Source organism: Betta splendens, chromosome 3, assembly GCF_900634795.4.
Source record: "Betta splendens chromosome 3, fBetSpl5.4, whole genome shotgun sequence".
NCBI lineage: Eukaryota > Metazoa > Chordata > Actinopteri > Anabantiformes > Osphronemidae > Betta > Betta splendens.
Genome location: NC_040883.2, coordinates 5,668,545 through 5,689,573, shown reverse-complemented (window position 1 = coordinate 5,689,573; position 21,029 = coordinate 5,668,545). Strand labels below are relative to the sequence as shown.

Sequence of the window (21,029 nt, the reverse complement as noted above, 5' to 3'; positions counted from 1 at the left end):
CTGACCAGCATCTGGCTCCTATTTACCACCATGATATGAGACAAAAAACAAACTCCCACACCGGTCTCAGCCTTGGCTGTGCTGCTTAGGATACGTTATATTGTAATTCTTAGCATAAAAATGACGACGGGGAGTCCACATTTTACATCAAGGCTGTTTCTGGACATAATTTGTGCTGTGGGAATTTCACCAGCAGCAGCGGAGGTCAGATCAAAGTTCTCTGTCACAGGAATGAATCAGTGCGGGTGAAATGAAACACAGTTTATTTATTCATCTGAACAAACGCTTCTCTCACCTCTGCACTGCTTTTACATCGAACGCATGATCGGCGCAGGATGAACAGAGCCTAAATTTAGCCCCAGAACCCTGATGGACAGTAGCAACTACAACACATTCTGCTGCATTTCAAAGACTTTGAGCTCACAGCAAAGGGAATCATAGAAGATCCTATGCTGTCTATAGCATTACATTTTATTCCAACTCAATGCCTCCTGTTTGTTGTATGAGGTTTTTATAGTTAAGCAATGCAAAGTATTTTACGCAATAAGGATTCTTCTATTAGCTTCATCCAGAGCAACTTGACCTAAGAGTTGATCTTAGAATAAACCTGTGTTTAATCACGTGCATCCATGTGAGTGTGAAACACTGTGTACCTCAGTGTGTTTACAGGACGGCATTGGTTAGAAGTGAAACCATAATACCTACCACTAACAGTAACCCACCCTGACCTGCAATCATGTTGCATTGTGGGTAATGTGGACAGAGCCTTGAAGAAGAAAGACGAGGAGTGCAGATTAAGCACTGGTTCTGCAGCACTGGTTCTGCAGCACTGAAGCTTACGCTGGTTACCCAACCTGGCCGGAACCGGAACGTTTCATTTCATGTTGCTGGAAGGCGACAAAATGTCAGTAAGCAGAGATTGAGAATGCGTGAGGTCATCCTGTGGCGAGCACATGTTCACGGTGCTTCTGGCAGCGCAGAACCTGTGCGCTTCAGAGGGAAGGTGTTCCTTTGTGCATTGTAACGGAGCTCACCTCGTCGTGGGGCCCTGGGGGCGAACACACACACACACACACACACACACACACACACACACACACACACACACACACACACACACACACACACACACACACACACACACCCTGAGTCACAGGGTGGAACCCTCACACACATAAAGGCAGCTTTGTACCCAGACTCATGGAACTGTTAACCAACACCAGAGCTCACAGGAGAACTCGGTCCACTATGCTTTTATTTGTAGCCCCCCCCCCCAAAAAAATGTACATACGCCTCAGTAATAAACACAGCTTTGCCTACTGTAATTGACCTTTAAGACGAGTTTGAACATGCTGTGACCTCTTCCTGTGTAACTGGAGGTTTCCCTCTCTGACTGATACAACTAGAATCCACAGCCTTTCTCTTCTCTTCTTGCAGTTTGTGTATTCTGCTGAATAATAGTTATTATTCTGATGCTTTCCTCCATCACCGTACCTTCATTTTTAAGCCTTCCTGTCTCCTTAGTGAGAGACATTTAGTGTCGTGACATTATGACTTGCCTGATAATAAACCGTAAAGGTCAAAAAAATGAAATAACGCCGACGTGTCCATCATTTATATGAGAGATAAAGTAAAATCAGTGAAGTGAGTGACATTTTTGAGGCCCTCCTCTGGAACAAGATTCACCCCTTGATATTTACTTTGACATTAGGAGGAGAATTCCTGTAATCAACCTACTTTATGCTCCAGTTAGTCCAAATGTTGTACAATAAGGCACCACAGGGGAGCAGTCTCCTCATTCAGCTCCGCACCCACATGCTCGTCCTGAGTAGCAGTTTAAAGTTCATCATTCAATCAAACAGCAACAAAACCACTTTAATACCGACTAAGTTACAGGAAAACCAACACTTTTGATACGTACAGTACCAAGCTGACATTTTACTGAAGGCTTTATAAAAACCATGGGCATCCACACCAGATCGCTTTATCGCGTCGATGTGGTATTTCCAGAAATGTTTATACACCAGAGCAGTTTACGAAAAGGGTCAGTACCAAGGGAACAAACTCATCAGCGGCCGCGTTCCCCGCTTCCGCGCATCTCCGCCGATATCATCTCCAATTCATGGTCGTCAGTTGCTGCGAGTTTGTTTCTCTTGCTGTGCAGTTTGTTGACAGAAGGCTTCTGACGGTAATGTCCGCCTCGGATTATCTGACCATCAGACGGCTCCCCGGGGGGTGGGGGTGGGGGGGTCTTTGAGGACAGGCTACGGCGCAGTGCTGCGTGCATGCAGCAGCAAGAACATTTATTATGATGTTGTAGAAACTTTCATGATTTACTGTGAAGCTTTTTTTCGGGACCGGCAGATAAAACAGATAAATGCACGGTGAAAAGAAAAGCAGACGGAACATTTCCTTACAGTTAGCTACAAACCACTTTATTGTAAAAGCAGATTATGTCATCTACAGTTAAATGATACGTCCTGATTTTTTTTAATACATTAAATAACTTTAGACTTTTTCACGTTTAGATAAATAGATCTAGTTTCCTTTTTATGAACCATCTAGGTAATCAAAACACTTAGCGATACAAAAGATGCGTGACAGTCGTCAAGATGTGCTTATAGGAACTACCAGTCGGAGAACGAGTCGTCTCCTTCCAAGTGATTTTCGACAGGAAGATAAAATGACAAACGAGCGTTTTATGTACAGGGGAACGAGCTGTGTGCTATGTGACAGAAACATAGGTAGCGCTGACGTAGTACGGGTGGATTAAGACATATTTAATTTAAAGGGGATGCTGGTCGAGTTAAGTGTCTTGAGGGGGCTCATTTTTCAAGTATAGCACACATTACTTGTCCAGAACCCTTGTACAAAGCTGAGGTTAAACACGCGTCACGAGAGGAGGAACGTCCCACGTACGGCACACAGTCCTTCTCTGCTTTTACAGCTGGGAGGAGAACAGACATTAATCATTGTTACATTCAAATGAATCTCATTACGTAGGGTTACATTAAAAGCACTTCCTGTCTGCGGGAACCCCTGCCTTCAGTCTCTGCTCTGGACACATTCAGTAGTACTCATTCAGACCTGTGTGTGTTACACTTTACAGTAAGAACAAGAGCCGGGCCAGCGTTAGTGCAAATAATACTTGGCAACAGTCTGTCTGGACTGACGGAGTCGGCTACAGTCAGAGGATGATATGTCCTTTGCATCAGCTACCGGTGCGTTGGCTGGAATGTGTGTGAAGGCCCGTCGACGCGGTACCAGAAAGAAGCAATCGCCAAGAATTAGACACCAACGTCTGGGGCCGAGTGTGTGATGCTGACGGAGAGCGGCCTCATACTAGGGCCCACGCAGTGAGAGCGGGGGTCGCTGTGCTGTATGCTGCCAGTGGTACACACACACACACACACACACACACACACACACACACACACACACACACACACACACACACACACACACACACACACACACACACACACACACACACACACACACACACACACACACAGACCTCCTGAAAGAGCGGGCCGGACCAGCAGCCATCCTTTTCAGGGCAGCAGACATCACAGCAGACCAGCGCTAGACAGACAGACAGACAGACAGACAGACAGACAGACAGACAGACAGACAGACAGACAGACAGACAGACAGACAGACAGACACCTGTGGCGTCTTAAGGCATGCGGACAGGCGCAATCTCAGCGCTCACGTGACAAAAGCCAGTGTCCGGAAACTGTGACAGGGAACGCACCTGCAGCGAAAGGTATTCGAAAATTCAATACGCTTCATTCCTCCTTGAGTACGAGACGGGCAGATGAAATGATGAAATGTACAGACTCTTCACATGCGTTTTGTCTCTTTAGAGCAGAGGGGAAGCAGCTGATTCCACGCCAGTTACAGCACAGCTACCAGTGTTCATACACAACAACCGGTCACATACCCATCGTTACATGTGGTGAAATGATAATTATGTCGCTCTGTTAAGTTACCTGCCATTTTCCAATTAAATAAAGAATAAAAAGTTTTTTTCACTCCGCGGTGTCGACAGCCGACAAAAGGACAGGTTACAATGCAGAGCACATCTGTTACCAAACAGCCACTTTAGCCATTAGGTACTCAAAGAAGAATAAAAGACAACTCAAGACAAACACTGTTAGCTGCCTCTACTCGGCCTGTGGATCTCTGACCCACTGACAGACGGGAACAGGCTCCATGTCCTGGAGGAGAAATGATTTAACAGACCCCGAACCTTCAAAGGCTTCGGACTGCGTCTTTCACGTTTGAATTTATCACGTTGGCAGCGAAGACAAAAAAAAAAAAGACTCTACATCTAGGATCTTATGTGGAAAACATCTGCAAAATATATATTCATATATAAAAGAAAATCTATGTGCGTCTAAAATTTTCTTTTTCCTGTCATAATATAATTATTAATTAAGACACTGCTTGTGAATCTCTCGAGGTCTTGTCTAAGACTTCTACGTGGAATGTCAGTCGGTCCATCGGGCTCGCGGTGCTACGTTGGGGTGGTGCGGGGGGGAGGAGAGGAATGAGTCAACAGTTTTCCCCCAAAGCCCTGTGTCATGACGCCGGGGGTCCTTTGCATAGCCTTTAGCAGCGCTCCGTTTCAGTGTTAGGAGCTGCACAGAGGGAGCCTACTCTGAAGGCACAGCATGCCCACCCTGGGGCCCGTCCGCTCCAGCCAGCACTGGAATGTAGTGGGTTCGTTCCCTGGTCTTCCTGACGCTCCTGGACGTGACAGCACTGGTGTACTGACAGCAGTAAATCACTTCAGTCTGAGTGAAAAACATGGGATCGGAGAGAGGGATGCGAGGAGAGACAAGAGTCCGTTGTCACCTACATCCCAAAAAACCCTCTGTTTGTGAATGTGCGGGGGTCCGGAGGTGTGACGTCACCCGGGGGGTGAGCCAGTGTGTGGGCGTCAAGGGTTAGGCACCTCAGGGGAAGTGGGCAGGAAAGGACCCCTGGGAAACCCTGTTTCCCAGGCCCGACACAGCCAGGCCATGCGGTGGGAGCTGCACTGTGTGTGTGTGTGTGTGTCTGTGTGTGTCTGTGTGTGTGTGTGTGTGTGTGTGACGCCACGGCCAAGGGGCTCACACGGCCACACAGAGCTTCCCTGAAGCTGGAGGGGGCGCCGGCCGTGTCGTGGCCCCCTGCTGGTGTCCCGGGTCCCGGGAGGCGGGTCTGGCTCGTCGCCTCACAGCTCGGTGACGTGGAGCGGGTAGCCGGGGGGCGGGTGGGCGTTGACCTGCGACTGCAGCCGGTGGATGTGGCAGCCGTGGCAGAGCAGGTGGGCGTCCAGCGGGTAGCAGCGGTGGCCCTCCTCGTCGTTCAGCTGGAGACCGCAGTCCTGGAGCAGCGACACGGCGACAGGGAAATGGACAATTAACAACCCAAACGTTGCCGATTCAGTTTGGTCGCCTTCATTATGGGTCTGATTGTTTCTTCTCTGGAACCTGTGGAGGAATTCTGTGCATGTCTGATGGAGATGATACCTCAGGGTGGATCCTGCACCTGCTAGACGGATTACATAACCCGCCAATTAACGCTCGGCTGCTATTGTGACTCAAACCTAGATAAGCAGCTGAAATCGTGTGCGACGTGAATTGTGACCGAATTTTCACCTTTCGCCGATAAATCTATCAGCACGAACGACCAACTGCGGAGCCTCTTCCTAAGTAAAATATAATAACTGCACCCGTCCTCGGTGATTCTGCTCTTGGCTTGTTTTCTTCCCCTGTCCTTCGGAGCACGGCTCAATGATTACCCGCCGCTTACATAACCTGATCCGTGTCTAAGAAGTGGAATGTCAGGCGTGGAGAGGAACAGGCAGGTCTTTCTCTGTTTATGAGAATAGTAGAAATCATTTGTTTCGAAATTGACTGTTTCGGTGATTCACTGCAGGGGGGCAGGGATTTTTGATCGGAATCGCTAAACGCTTCAGTTGGGCTTGAAGCGAAAACGGTCGGATGGAACCAAGAATCAGGACGACTGGGATTTCACAAGCAACAAGCATCCTGAGCTTCAGGTTCAGAGCTCAGCGCTGGAATGCGCTTTGTCAGTGAGTCACAAATTTGTGCTGCAACCTTGAGCCGATATTCGTCGGAGGCTTTTTTTTGTGTGTCTCATTCATTCCGCAAAAGTGGTGAGTCACACTGAATGGTCCAAAAAAAAAACAACAAACCCTAGTCTCATCCCACGGTTTTCAGCCCTAATCAGGTTCAGTGGGTTCACCAGACATAGTGGATGTGCCTGTGTGTGCAGGTGTGTGAAATGTTCCTGTTTTGGCTCATCCATTTTACGACAAACTGAAAGGTTGAGTCATATGCAGCGATGCTGCGCTGACTCGAGTCAAACCGCATGCATGATAGACTGCTCTTACTCAGTGTGTGTGTGTGTGTGTGTGTGTGTGTGTGTGTGTGTGTGTGTCTGTCTGTCTGTCTGTCTGTCTCACCTCACAGTGATAACACTCCACATGGTAGTCCTTGTCCATAGAAACGACCCTGATGGTTTCCTCAGAACCCTGGACACACAAACACAAACAGTCAGACCCATCACCAGTTAAAGCCATGATTCAAACAGAAGGAAGAATTCTACACAAGTGTTTTTCCAGAGCATTTTCTTATAACTAGTTCTACTGTAACTAGCACAATTAAATAGAGCTATTAGTTATAAATGACACAACAACAGAAATCATTATCAGCATATCTTCCTGGTGATTAAGTTGGTCAGTTCAATACCTTCCCTTCTTTTAGGTGAATGGTTCTTACCTGTGCTGGCAGTATGGGCTGATTGCAGGAAGCGCACTTTGGAGCAAAAACTCTGTTTTGGAAAAGACAATGTAAATCTGAATATTTTGTAATGCAATCATGTATTTTATTTAGATAATGCTTCTATTCAGTTTAAGACCAGTTTGGTGGTGCTACTGTATTTCCGGCTTGTGTGTGAATTCTAGGTTTTCTCAGTGAGCGGTGCAGACGTGTTCTCCTTACGTGTGGTAGTCTTTGACACAGTAGATGTTATTCTCAACGTCCACGGTGAAAGGAACTCCGTCCAGACCCTCTTTACACACCACACAGCGGAAACAGCCGGGATGGTAGGACTTGCCTAGCGCCTGGAGGATCTGAACATCCACACAAACATGACACACGACAAGGTCAGGCCGTCCGTCGCACTCAGAGCGAGTCTCTGCGGAAGCAGACGCAGCAATGAGGCACTCTTACCATCTCCATGATGAGGTGACCACACACAAAACATTTCTCAGCTGTCTGCTGGAAACCAGAGTACTGTGGGTGAGACAAGCACAGGATTTAGTGCAATTCGGAGAATCCTGAGTCATACGAGCAGCAAAACATGCATGAACATGTTTCAGATCATCTATAGAGGGTGCTGCTGCACCCTTAGAACACACAACCCTCCATCCCATTCATACAGCTACATTCAAATTTCTGAATTGTACATGTCGGTCTGCTGTCTTTTAAGCTGAACAAAACACCTGTCTGTCCAGCTCTTTTAAAGCCAGGCAAATAATGAGGCTGACCATCTGCAGCTCACAGGCACCTCGGAGTCACGACCTGATGACACCAAGGGGGGGGGGGGGGGGGGGGGGGGGGGGGGGGGGGGTAGAGGAGATGTGGCTACCAGGTGGAGGTGGGAGGTGATGGGCAGCCTGCCCCCTGACATCTCCGCTTCAGATCCACCATCTGCCAGCACCTCCCCCCACCCCCCTCCCCTGAAACACCCCTGGGGTGATAGGCCAGGCCGGTGGAGTCACAGTAGTGAGGGATTAGTCTCATCTTGTCACCTGACTCTATCATAGGAGCAGAGTTCAAACAGCAAAAGAGGAATGTGAGCATTTCCTAACACGCCAGCATGTTGAAAGAGGAAGCTACTGACAAACAGGAAGTACTGTCAGCAGATGAGGCCTCGTGTTTAAAGGACAACTGGAAAATAAAGCCCCGTCTGTGAATTATGACACAGGAACCTTCTGTGGGACTTCCTGCCTGTTTGTGTCGCCATTTATTTGGCTCCTGGCAACAGCGTCACATACAAACACAGCGCTGGAAGCCCAGTGACCAGCAAGGTCAGTTTGGAGCCGCTTACACAACATGTCCACCTAAGCGAAGGCACTGAGATCAGTCCGTGCGTCTGTGCTGCCAACTTGAAGCAGATGGAGCAGGAGCCTCCTCCGCTCTTAATTGTAAGTGCTGGCGAGGTAATTGGGCTCCTTGGGGAAATTGGGGGAAATTAGAGCGAATTGGAAGGGTGGTGCTAAACTGATAATGGTCTGTTTACTCTGGAGGGTCGGGGAATGCAGTCGCAGATCTTAATCCCCCGCGTCGCTGATCCACCAGCACCCCCTTGTAACCCACCGGGAAGCGTGAGCCCATCAGGCCACCGAACCCACAATCACACAGGCGACTTACCAGGAAATCCTCCTCGCAGTAGACCTTCCCGTTGACATTGTAGAAGGCCTTCCCTCGCAACCTCCTCCCTGAAGGGAACACATACAAAAAACGCATCAAACTCGCTCTTTATCTGCAGGTACTGAACAGAACAGACGCACAGCAGCAGATGCAACGTTTGTCCGTGTCGCCTATTTATATATTATATATATATTATATATATATAAATATATATATATTTATATATATATTTATATTGGGTACGAGGCTCGGCTTTGGGCCGGGACGGTTCCTTACAAAAGATGTAATGCTGCAGCAAACAAAAACAAAATGTTACACAACTGCGGGCCTCTAACTTTGTGGCCCCACTTTGGAACATGTTCCAATACAACAACGCACACAACATGACGGATGACACATACATTCCTATCTAAAACCAAATCCCCACAGGTATTGCCACTGTCCAACCTCACAGAAGGCGCTTCACCACGCTTGTCCCAACTGGGCCGAAACGGGCCGGGTTCTACTACTGTCCGATAGCTACTATACAGGCTAAGTATGATTCCCCCGGTGTGTGAAACGCCCTTCCCTTTTTTGCTTCCTGTCTTGTACATGCTCGGAAAACAGTAGATAGAAGAGACCAATAGAGACCAAAGAATAATCTGAAACCAATGACAACCACACCTAAACATGTAGAACATAACATTTCCTATTATAGCAGCTGGTCGGTGTGGAGGCAGATGGCAGGAGCTCCGGCCGCTGCCGTTTAATTACCTTGCCCATTGATCCCTGCAGGATTCCATTCACAAGCCATATACAATCAATACAGCAGGCTGCTGTCCACACCCCACCCTCCCGCATCTCTCCTCTCCCCCTCCCTGCCATTGTACACGGCTCACGGGCGAGTGAACAATGGCAGAGCGACGGGAGGATGTGCTCAACTTCAACAAATCCACGGGCGCAGGGCGTGCGTCGATGGACGCGCCTTTCGGGGGTCCGTCCGGACACGAGGCCGAACTCGCCGAGGAGCAACTTCGAGACACTGCTTTGCTACAGTAATCACCTCTTTACTCTTTGACATTTTAAAGAGCGGCTTCAACTCAAAGAGCCACCAGCTGCAGCCCCACGGACGCGTCCGCGGGAACGTGCCCGCGCCGCTGTGGGAAAGCCTTCAGCGCGCCGGGCGTCCAGCGCCGAGCGCGAGGGCCGAATTCCTCCGGATGAGCCTTCATTCATCGGAATCCAAGTTCGAATCCGCTCTAAAAGGGAAATTCTGCTGCGGGCTGGCTTCTGCCGCCCCCTGCCATGCAGCCCCTCACAGCCCGTCCATTCAAATTCACTTAACGGCAGCGGTGTCTCTCTGGCAGCGCGGTGACTTCACCCGGGCCCGGCAGACGAGGCCCAGGAATCTCATAAATCTGCTGGATTAGTCAGATTTAATTGTCGTCTTGAGCGGCCGTTGATTTTATGGGTGCCCCTGCTTGAGAAAGACGTGCCCACCCTCTCCTCTCCTCGACGCCTAAATTTATGCAATCGCTATATTTCACGCGCAAACAGCGTCACAAAGCTGGGAGATAGCAATACATTAGCACCCGTGTAAATGGCTGCAGCGGCCGAGGAATGCTGTGCACACAATAGGTGAGACTTTTAGGACTTGGGCGACTGAACAGCAATTAGCATTTTGGTAGCGTGAACTGGAGTGAAGGAGCGGGATGGAGGAGGCAAAGACGTTGGAGGGGCCGAACCTGCAGCGACGTAGAGTGAATGCTGCAGCAGCAGGGGCGGCGAGGTGTTGCTATGTGCTCGTCCGTGGCCTCTGCTCTGGAGTTTGGGGTCTGGAAGGTGGAACACAAAGGCCCCAGCGCTGATGACTGTGTGGAGCGCTGCTAGGGGAGCGGGCCCGACTGAGCAAACGGGGACATTCTTTCTGCCTGAGGTCACTAGCTGGTCCCATTCAACCCCCCGCACCTCTCCAACGCCGCTTCCCTCGCCCAGAAAAGGGGGGGGAGGTCGTGCTCGCCCCGCTCTCTCTCTCTCTTTGTCACTAGACAGCGCTGTGGCGAGCCTGAACCTCTTCAGGGCACTGCAAGTGATCAAAGCCATGAAGCCCCTTTAACATGAAATGTAATTGGATTTCATATAAAAATCCATAATCCATAAGCCAGGTGTAATAAACATAAAATGCAGGTATTTTTAAATAGGAATCAGACGGGTAAGTGTGATTATAATTTGTGAATTCACAATAAAACACTGTTGATGAGCAAACAGAGTGACTGAAGCTTCGAGGCGCTGACCCCTGTGCGTCCAAATACTGGTAGCTTGTCATTTCTGGTCATTAAGAAAATACTGTAGAGCTCATTCTGCTAATGCACTTTTTATGATGGTGTTGCCATGGAAATAAAAGTTCTGCTTGAATCACCATGGCAAAGATATGATTTAGCTCGATCTTTCCATGCGGTGCAGCGGTTGTGTGGCTCCCGTTCACAGATAACAGTTGTTTCCCTGAATAAATGAGCAACATCGTCTGTTGGCGCCCAAAGGCTGCATGAAGAGCGATGATGCAACGCGGGGCTTAATTCGAATTGATGTAATTACTGTGGGTTTAATCACACTGATTTTTGTCTCCTGCCTCAGAGTATGTGGTCTTTTTGTAGCTTTAAAAATTGGACGAAGCTCATTAGCTTCACACAAAACCTCTTACAGATTTACACAGAGGACTCGTTTCACTGTGATTCACTGATTTTTCATTTATTCTATTTATGCCCTTATTAATGCTGTAAATGTTAATAAATAGTCAGCAACCATCAATCAGGGCTGATTGCAAATGAACAACTAGAAGCAATCACAAAGACTGGATGACCAATCATTCAAAGGTAAAGAGAAAAGACTGCTTTTTTTCATACAATAACACTGTATCAACAAATCATTATAATGTAAAGATAAGATTCATTAGGTCTTTAGACACGCTTGTTTTCTAAACAGAGATAATGACTATATACTTGAATATCTTATTGGCAAATAAATAAAAAAGGTCAACACATACACAACCTTTACAATTTTGAATGTGGTGCAGCCTTAGAAAGTTGAGCTGTAGAGAACATGCAGCAGAAGCTGAGGAGATGAAGAGATGAGAGAAGAATAATCTATAACTCCCACTGGAAGCATAATGTTAATAATATCCTCCAGCCTGTGACACACTGTTATTGTCTCATTGGATTTAAAGGACACAACCCGCTAAATTTCGTCTATTGTGTTGTTTTGTTTCACTAATCTATGATTTTTTCTCATAAACAGAACCGGCCTCATTTCAGCTGCAGACACGCTAAATTATCCATATTGTGTCAACCAGACATTATATGATGGCATTTACTCAGATTATACAAATATACAACAGCTACGGTACAAACATAAGTGGCTCAACAGTGTCAGCCTCCAAAGTCAAACCTATATTCCAGTTACTTCTGATACCGTTGTCATAATGAGCTTGTAAACTGACTGTGTGACAACAGGAACATAACACAAGGAACCCCGCGCTCCCTGTTCTTCAGCTTTCCGATTTCCGCTGCCTGGCAGGTGCAAGTGGCGGCGGCGGTGAATGATTTGTGAAATTCAAGCCCCTGAGCTCTCTTCTCCTGCCAGAGGCCGCTTGGATTACTGTAACACAGAAATGAGTCATCCGCCGTGCGCTCGGCACGTCCGCTCACGGAGCCCGGAGTGGCGCGTTGCCTGAGCACGAACCAGCGAGCCGCGCCGCCGCTGCAGGACTGGATCCACGGCCGCCGCCGTGCATGCAAGCCTGCGCTTGTGCGCACGGCCCAGTGCATGCGGCGCTTAACGAGGGCTCGCGCCGGGACTGCCCCCGCTGATAAGCGGGTCGGGTACACTTTGTGACTGTCTGACTGCCGTCCTCCAGGGAAGGCCGGCTGAAGTGGAGGGGGGTCGTTTGCATTCTTGGCCATTTCATGAAAAAAGGGTGCAACCATGGGAGTAAGCCAAGAGCAGGGCTCAATTATGCATGGTTAAACAAAGCCCAGGGCTACCAGCGAGCTACGTCTCAGCAAACCCGGCCTTTCTCTGAACCTCCAGACTCCGGGAGGACCCGACTCAGGAGCACGGAGGGGGAAAGAGAAGAGAAACAAACTCGAACACATCACCATAGCTGCTGATCAATCACTGGGCCGTGTTATGACAAGCGCAGAAACTTTGAAACCGAACTTCTCAGAAGCCTTCAAAACAGCGCTTGAAAGCAAACATTCCCATTCACGCAGGGTCAAATGATTCATTACGCAGTTTACTCTACCAATAAACCATCTTAAGAGGTGAGAAGAGCTGTGAAGCCGACGCCAACGGCCCCCTGCCGAGTACAGATGATGACTTGAGAACTAATTGTGGACGTGATTTTGCCAATAAACACAACAATAATTCTTCCAGGAGCTGTTGTGGCTCTGAGCTCCACGCAGCTATTTCATGATGTAATCTGCTCCTCCAGGGAAATAATCTGCTCATTCTTTAGAGTACTTTTACTGTTCAGAGGTAATAATCTGGTTATCCTCCAAATAAGCTTGTTTGAAAGGGCAAAAGCAGTAAGTGGAACTAACTAATGACTCCTAAATAAACCCTTAAAACATAATCAGGGCTATTAAAGCAGCACTTACGGCCTTAACCGGGTTAACAGGGTTCGTTTCCACAGCAAACCCCACAACTCCAGCAACTGGACACTCAGCATATGGCCCCTCTTTCTTCAGACAAACAATAAATCGGAAAGTATGTGGCTTTGGTTACATGTAAATTATAGGCAGTTCTTCCACAGCCCGACGGGGGTGGGGTGAGGGATCAGTGTCCATGTATACTACACATATGAATGGAGGAAATCTGGCTAAAAAGCCCTCTCCCAACATCTTCCTCTTGTTTCCCTGGGAAACAGGAGAGGAGGGTTGGAGTCGGGTGTCAGGGACGTCCAGGACGCACACACACACGCACACCAACGCACACACAACTACACACACTGTATACTGTACTTTGAGCTCGAGAACCGATTTAATTACAGTCTTAAGGACCAAATAATCCTATCATTTTATCTCTTTGCGGCATTATTTTGCCCCTGCTTCAAGGAGCAGATGTGCTGATCGTGACTTAAACACCACCTCTGACAGAGAGCCGGTGATGATAGTAATGATATTTCAGCAGAAGACGGCAGTGGCTGCAGCTCAGGGCGGGGAGACATGGAGGAGCACTGAGCTCTCTTCATGCATTTAAACGTAGAAGGGTCAAACTGACAAAAGAGACAAGACGGCAGCATCCGTGGGACACGTCCTCACCTGCATGTGCAGGGTAAATCAGAGGCTCATAAACAAATTCATGAGGCGCAGCAGGGGAGTCATAAGGCAAAAGGTTCTGATTCAAAGGAACCAGGTGCACGTTAGTCAGCATTTGACTTGACAACTATTGCAGCTGCAGCTCTGGCTGTGACACGAAGCCCATTTTGTCAATTAAGGTACTTTGCACTCATTGCTGTGATTTGTCTCGCAATCACATTCACGCTGCGAGTCACCGTTCAATCAAACGTGAGCACACTATGCACACCACACAGTGTTATTCGTCCCCTGGGGAAAAAACGAGAACAGACCTCAAAGCTCCAGACTTTGCCTGATAATTACTGCACTTTTCTGCAGCAATGCATTTTAAAGTCATAGTAACTTTAGTACATAGTAACAGGACAAACAACTGGCCATAATGAATCCACCACGAAGCTGTCGCCCATGCTATGCCTCATTGAATCCATTAAAGTATGATACTTCCAATTAACATCCCCTAATGCATTGTGGGTACTGATTGTGAAACATATTTAGCGCAGTTAGATCTTAAGCAGAAGTCAGACAAACAACACTTTAAATTCATTTGTGAAGCATATTCATATTCAGTGATGGTCACAGACAGACAAAATGTGCGATTGCAGTAGGGTTCTGCTTCTGCTGTGTCCGATGAATCCAGGTGGGTCCATTTGCAGAGCAGATGGCGAACCAGCCTGTACAATTACCCTGAACCGACAGTTTTACTTACCGCAGGAGCAGCAGGTGAAGCAGTTGGTGTGATACAGGTTCCCCATGGCCTGGCAGGCTTGGCTGGCTCCATAGACACCCTTCCCACATTTGACACAAATACCTGTTAGAGACACAAGGTCAACAACGCAGAGTGAGAAAACAGATCCTGCGCAGTGATGAAGCAAGGGAATCCTACGTCCGGTGCAGACAGGATGTTGGGAACAAGCACAAAAATCAAAACAAATAAAGCACAAAGCAACAAAATGAAACGGCCGGGCTTTCAGCCAGTCTGGTTGGAGGTTTGCTGGACAGCTAAACAAAGATCTTTGCCAAACCGTGTGTGCATTTAATTAATTATGCAACAGTCTGATTTAATGTGAAAACTGTTAATCTGCTTCAAACCTCACTAACAGCATTTCCACTGTAATTATTTTATTCAGATTTTATTCTGTTATTATGTATGTCAACCCTAAAACATCATACTGAGGATTAGCCGTGCACTGACTCACCGATGAGCAGATACGACTACATGCAACCCTGAGCTAACCAGCTGCACGAAGAAGAAGAAACACTATTGTAGGGGGAATAAGTGCTTTTCCAGTATTTGGATGCAGCACGAGCAGCAGACTGGCGATCTTCAAGCCGTGACAAACAAGACAACCTCGACCGGGGTCACATTCCTCAGGGAGTGCAGGGTCAAAGCCTGGGTGGGGTGAGTCCAGGGTCACGGTGCCTACACGACACAACATCTCACAAAGTCGCGATGTGGAAGCTGGACCCCCCCCCACACACACACACACACTCAAAACCTGCACAAAAATGAACACGCATAGACAAGGAGGTAGACGCACACAAACACACACACACACACAGTGACATTTGTTATGGAAACGGGGCACATACATGAGTCTGGTGATGTGACAGTAAACTTCCTTGGCAACGCCAGTCAATAATTTCCCTTTTAAAACAGCCCAGGTCCGTTCGGTGACATTAAGGCCGCGCGTGCAGGAAGCAACCCTGCAACGGTCGCACGTCTTCCCTTCAAACCAGAAGTGTTTGCACAAATTAGTTCACTGGAATCAAAGACAAATATTTGGCACTTCCTCGTGGGACCTGCACTCGTGACTTCACCTCCTGCTCCGACAGCGATACCGGAGGAAAGCGGGCGATAGCGACGAGCGAGCTGAGTGTAGAGGATATTAACTGGACAAACTGTTTCACCTAAATGGACCTAAAGTGGCAAAGTAAACGCTAGGTACAAGTCCAAGCAGTGTGGGTGGACGCTGCTCGCTTCCTGGCTCCCAGGGAAGCACGGTGGTGTCTGCACCACGCTATGGGAGACATAGGAGAAGAATACACCCAGCCACACGCACAGGATTCCCTGCAGACAACCTGCTTGCAGCCTTGGGTGACTTTTAACCTTTCAGCGTGACCATGACCCCGGCGTGATGACAGCCGACCGAAGCTGTCGACAGCTAATTCATCTGCCGTTGCACTAACGCCGTCGGTTCTCGTTCCATTTCGAGGGAGTCGACTTCCTCCAGTGAACGAGAGCACCTGCCTACGACAACAACACAGGACAAAATGCTTGGTGCAGTGATACTTCACGCGTTCTGAGCGCGATGATAATTGTATTTGGGCAGTGACAAAGATAGTCCTGCATGAGCATGAAAGGCACCCAGCGACCCCTGTAATATAACAGAGCGGTGCTGCTGTGATCGCTTCACCATCCACCGCAAGCGACGCGGCCCCGACACCAACGAGCCGACCACGTCCACGTGACTCATGGATGGCAATGAATAAAGTCGCCATTATTATAATGTGCCACACAGCTGACAGGTGCTGGACGTACATGACAGCTGTGTCCATGTTTCAGTCAGACATCCCAGACATTTATGCCTTTGCATGGATATCCACCAATCCTCATTGTACCAAAAAAACAGCAGGGCTGCATCCGCTCCCTCGCTGCACACGCTGACTCCTGACTTTAACTCTGAGGAACTAATTATACTGCAGCTCCTAAAATACTACACATCGGGACCACTTGTCATCGTAGGTTTCTCTGCAACGGGAAAAACATCAGCCGCAAAGGCATGTAAGTGACTCGTTATTGCGTCTGAAGGGTCTTATGAGTCAGGACGTGGTTATCGTTTCACAAGACAGCAGGGAAATCATTCAAAACAGGATGCTGCATCTCTCATTCCCATTTCATAACGGGCCGAAGTGACGCAGCCTTTCACTGGGGAAGGAAATTAAACTGTGAAGTCATTTGACACATACAGAATCCATGCATTCACATACAGGCTCATTAATAACCCTGCGGGGATGTTTTCTTCACATCGCAGTAAAGGAAGGATCCTTAACATAATGTAGAAGATCAAGCTGGAGAGGTTTCCTGAACTTTCTCGCGTAGAACCGACATAAGACCACTTGTGTTACGCGGGTAGAATATTTCATTAACCCGACACTCACTCACACTTGACTTTATGTTTGTGCCTTTGCTGAAAACAACACAGAACGTGCTGCGGGTTGCAAGAAGCTCCGCACGGCCCGTTTCATGAAACTTTAACAACCACTGTGTGTGTGTGTGTGTGTGTGTGTGTGTGTGTGTGTGTGTGTGTGTGTGTGTGTGTGTGTGCGTGTGGTGGGTTTTTAGACTTCAAACCAGTCTTTGAGGAGATAAGCGGCTTACACAAAATAATTTTAAACAGCGACGACCTGCGTTGCTCGTTAGTCGACTGGAGCGAGAGCGTCCACCATTGAGCCAGGAAATACTTGCATCCGAACTACAACAGACCTGAAAACTGACTCATCAACCACATGTCTGTGTGTCAGTATGAGGCTATAATGCAGATCACAGTGCAGCCGCACCCCTGCATGAGTGAGTGAGTGTGTGTGTGTGTGTGTGTGTGTGTGTGTGTGTGTGTGTGTGTGTGTGTGTGTGTGTGTGTGTGTGCATGACTACTGCCATTATAATTCTGGGCAGGTGATCAGAGTTGACCCCCACCAACTATGTCTGGCCCATCAGCCAAGAACGTGTGCCAAGTGTCTGGTGTTGCCCGACTCCCCACCGGCTGGTTAATGAAGGGCTTTGCGGGAGAGTCAGGGCGGGGTAGCGGAGGGGGAGGGGGGTGGCCCGGGGAGGGGGGGTAAGGAGGCGGGGTGGGCCTCTCTCTGCCGCTTCAATTGCACGCCTGTGTCGGCCCAGCTGTTGATTCACAGCCCCTTCGCCACCACAACAAACAGAGGCCGTACGAGGGCCAGGCGGCCGGCGGAGCCGCTGTGGAGCTGTGACAGGACCCCGTTAAAATGAAAATAAAGGTCCCGGGGATCAATTTCTCCACTGTCGCTACGGAAACAGAACCGTCTACCGGGCCTCAGTGCGAGGAGCGTCTGACTGCATCCTCCCTGCCTCCAGCTCTGCATCCTTATCTCTTGCTCCGTCCCGTCCTCCTCCTCTCACCTGCTTCTCTGGAACAAATCTCAGCCTCAGCTGCCGCCATTCGTCTGGCTGTCGGTTCAAACGGTGGACGGCAACTCCTTCCTGTCACCGTCTCACCGGACTCGGCTCAGAGAAATGTGCAGCCACTGTAATTCTGCTCTGCGCGGGCGTCACTCCATCCTCCAGAGCTCCATTTTTTTTTTTTTTTTAACAAAGCCAGACCGCCCTGCTCTGAATGACCAAAGAGTGTCTGCTCCGGCAGAACAGAGGGCTCCATTCAGCGAGGTGCAGCTCTGTGCAAACGTTAGCTCTGCCAAGACAGAAATTAGTATTGTCCCGCAAAGCCACTCTTATCTGCCACGGCGGGGCCTGTTAGCGCTAAAGCGGCGCTCGCGGCTTGCAAACGATGGGGTCGAGTCCAATAAACAGAAAGGACCAAATGTTGTAAGAAACACACAGCGCAGGACTCCCACACACCTGGAGGGGAGCAGCATCAGCGCGCGGAGGAAGCTGCTGCCAGGTGACTCAAGGGGCATTGAGTTTTAAATCCTGACAAGGGGCCGAAGATGAAATATATTCCTCTGGTTAACTCTGGTACATTTGCACAGATGCGAATGTGCACCAGTCAAATAAATATAAATGCAAAACAAAAGGCGGCACGTGTATTTTGGTCAAATTGACCTCTATGGAAAAAATATAGCACCCGCTTTGACTTTTGTGATGCTGAACGTGAGTTGAAACTCTTGGCTTGACGTCATATCACCTACCAAAGTATTCCTTTTTCATGTGCATCTCCAGCTCCTTCTCCAGCTCCAAGGTGAGCGCCTCCAGCCGCCTCTCCGCCTGGCTCGGCCCGCTCTCCCTGCTGGGGGTCACCTGGTACGGCAGCTTGAGCCTCTGGCCCGAGGGCACCGTCCTCACGGGCATCCCGTAACAGAAGGACGACGGCGAGCCCACGCTCATCTCCGCCCCCCCTCCCCCCGTCTGGGCGCACTGCTGCCCCGCGGGCTCCGGCACCGCCGACGGCCTCTGGAGATGCACGCGACTCTGGACCCCGGCGGCGTCTCCGAGCTCCTGCAGCAGCGCGTCCTCGTGCGGCCCGCCCCCCAGCATGGACGCCCGGGGCGAGGGCAGCTGCAGGTCCGGGTAGGCGCCCATGGAGCCCCTGGAGCTGCGCGAGCTGCGCGAGCTGTGGCTGGAGATGCTGGAGCGCGGACTGGCCACGCAGGTCGCCGCGGGCCCCGGTCGCGCGCCCCCGTCCTGGCTGCACACGCTGGCGCGAGGACTCGCCAGCGGCGCGTGCAGCATCGCGCCGTCCAGATCGTGGCTGCCCACCACGGGCCCGTAGCGGGAGTCGGAGTAGCTGGACCGGGGGCTGGTGGTGAAGGAGTACTGGCTCGCCGTGCTCGACCGCGGGCTCACGTGCCGCTGGTCGTAGCCCATGCTGATGCCGCTGGTGCGGTTGCTGCTGGGCTTGCTGCAGCAGTCGCAGCTGTTGAGGCTGGTGCGCGGGCTCGAGTGCTTGCTCGTGTCGCTGGCGGTGCTCGCATAGCTGGACCTGGGGCTCACGACGCCGGTGCCCTCGCAGTGCACCAGACTAGACCTGGGGCTGGTGTACCTGTCCTGACCCGGTGCCGCCAGACTAGCACGCGGGCTGCTGATGCTCGACCTGGGGCTCGCGTGCTTGCCCTGCTCCTGGGGGGGCAGCGGCGATGCCAGGCTGGAGCGGGGGCTCGTGGCGTTGCACCGGCCGTCGTGGACGCTGGTGATGCAGACGCTGTTGCACCTGTTGCCGGGCAGAGCCGCGGGTTTGTCGAAGGCGGACCCCGTGCTGTACCGGTGGCCCTGCACCTCCAGCGAGTACCTCCGGTGTCTCTCCGAGGCGCCCGTGTAGCAGGGCAGCGCCACCTCGGACGTGGTGCAGCGGCCGTCCTCGCCGTAACCCGCGTCCCTCTGCGGGGCACAAAAATCCACGGGAACGGTCCGGCTGCAGTTGACGGGGCGCACCGGAGCCGCGTTGTACACTTTATTCCCAGACGTGAAATTCTCCACGGTGTGATGCTGCTGGTGGAGCACGGAGGTGCCGTTCATCGGTGTACTTTTGTGCTCCGCCGCCGTCGGTGCCGAAAAGTCCACATCGGGGTTAATCGCCAAGTCCCTCCTGGCGCCGTACATCCCGTCGCGGTACGCGTCGTACAGAGAGAGGTCCTCCATCAGCGCCAAGTCGTCCTGGTAGCGCTCCATGTTCGAGCTCGCGACGCGAACGCGAGAGGCAAGTTGAGAGTGTGCTCCGCCGCGCGAGCCACAGCAGCGAGCACCGCGGAGCGCTAATTGCGTTTCACATGGAAATCAAAACAAAACGCCGCCGCCGCACCGCCGTCGCTCGTCTACAGAAAGGCAGCGACGCGCCCGCGAGCCTCCGCCGCGTTCCGCATCGTCGTCCCGCGCTTCGCCCCTTCGCCGAGGGGAAAAAAACAAACTCTTTCTCACAGTTTCGGCCGACGGGGATGCGTTTATCAACTTCAGTTTTTGTTAAGTTGAAAGGTCTTTACAGTCAATGGCGCGCTGCGCGGAGGAATTTCCCCTCGTTGGTTTCCACCGCAGATTTCGCTCACGGCCACTGTGCCGCAAGGTAAAGTTGGCAGCATAATCCGGCGGGACGTGGGCAGCGCCGGGATATAAACCAGGACGCACCGGGCGCGAGGGAATCGAGGTAAAACGCCGTTTCGCGGAGGGGACTCGTTTGCGTGAAAGGAATGCGGGGATGGAGACAGGATGCACTGCGCCTCTCTGGAATGTGGTTAATGCTGCAGAGAAACAATGATTGTGACCAACTCAGCAAGGGGCTGCCGGCGCTGAAAGGAGAATAGTTTAGAGAGACGGGGACGTCTGCATTCATCCCGGGCCGACTAAAATACCCCACAAAGCACGCCTCACCTGGTCCGATTCGATTTACACCAGGAATAGGCTGCAGTGAATTGTTAATGTGGAGGGAGAGAGACATCCGAGTGAAACGGGGATCGACCAGGTCTCGCCGGGCAGCAGCCCACGGATCACGCGGGATCACTTCTGATCATGACGGCAAATCAGTGTGTGGGTGTTATAAATAATGAT

The 21,029-nt window shown here is 50.4% G+C and overlaps 1 protein-coding gene across 1 annotated transcript; it reads right to left on the bottom strand.

Annotated features, from left to right (window-relative positions):
• Positions 1–2,419: 2,419 nt before the first annotated feature.
• Positions 2,420–20,653, bottom strand: wtip (WT1 interacting protein). Its single transcript, XM_029144596.3, has 8 exons — positions 18,683–20,653; positions 14,493–14,594; positions 8,454–8,521; positions 7,251–7,313; positions 7,020–7,150; positions 6,798–6,849; positions 6,482–6,550; positions 2,420–5,377 (listed from the first exon to the last, which is right to left on the bottom strand). The coding sequence occupies exons 1-8, from the start codon at positions 20,157–20,159 to the stop codon at positions 5,225–5,227; spliced, it is 2,115 nt and encodes a 704-aa protein (XP_029000429.1). The 5' UTR covers positions 20,160–20,653; the 3' UTR covers positions 2,420–5,224.
• Between the last annotated feature and the right edge of the window lie 376 nt (positions 20,654–21,029).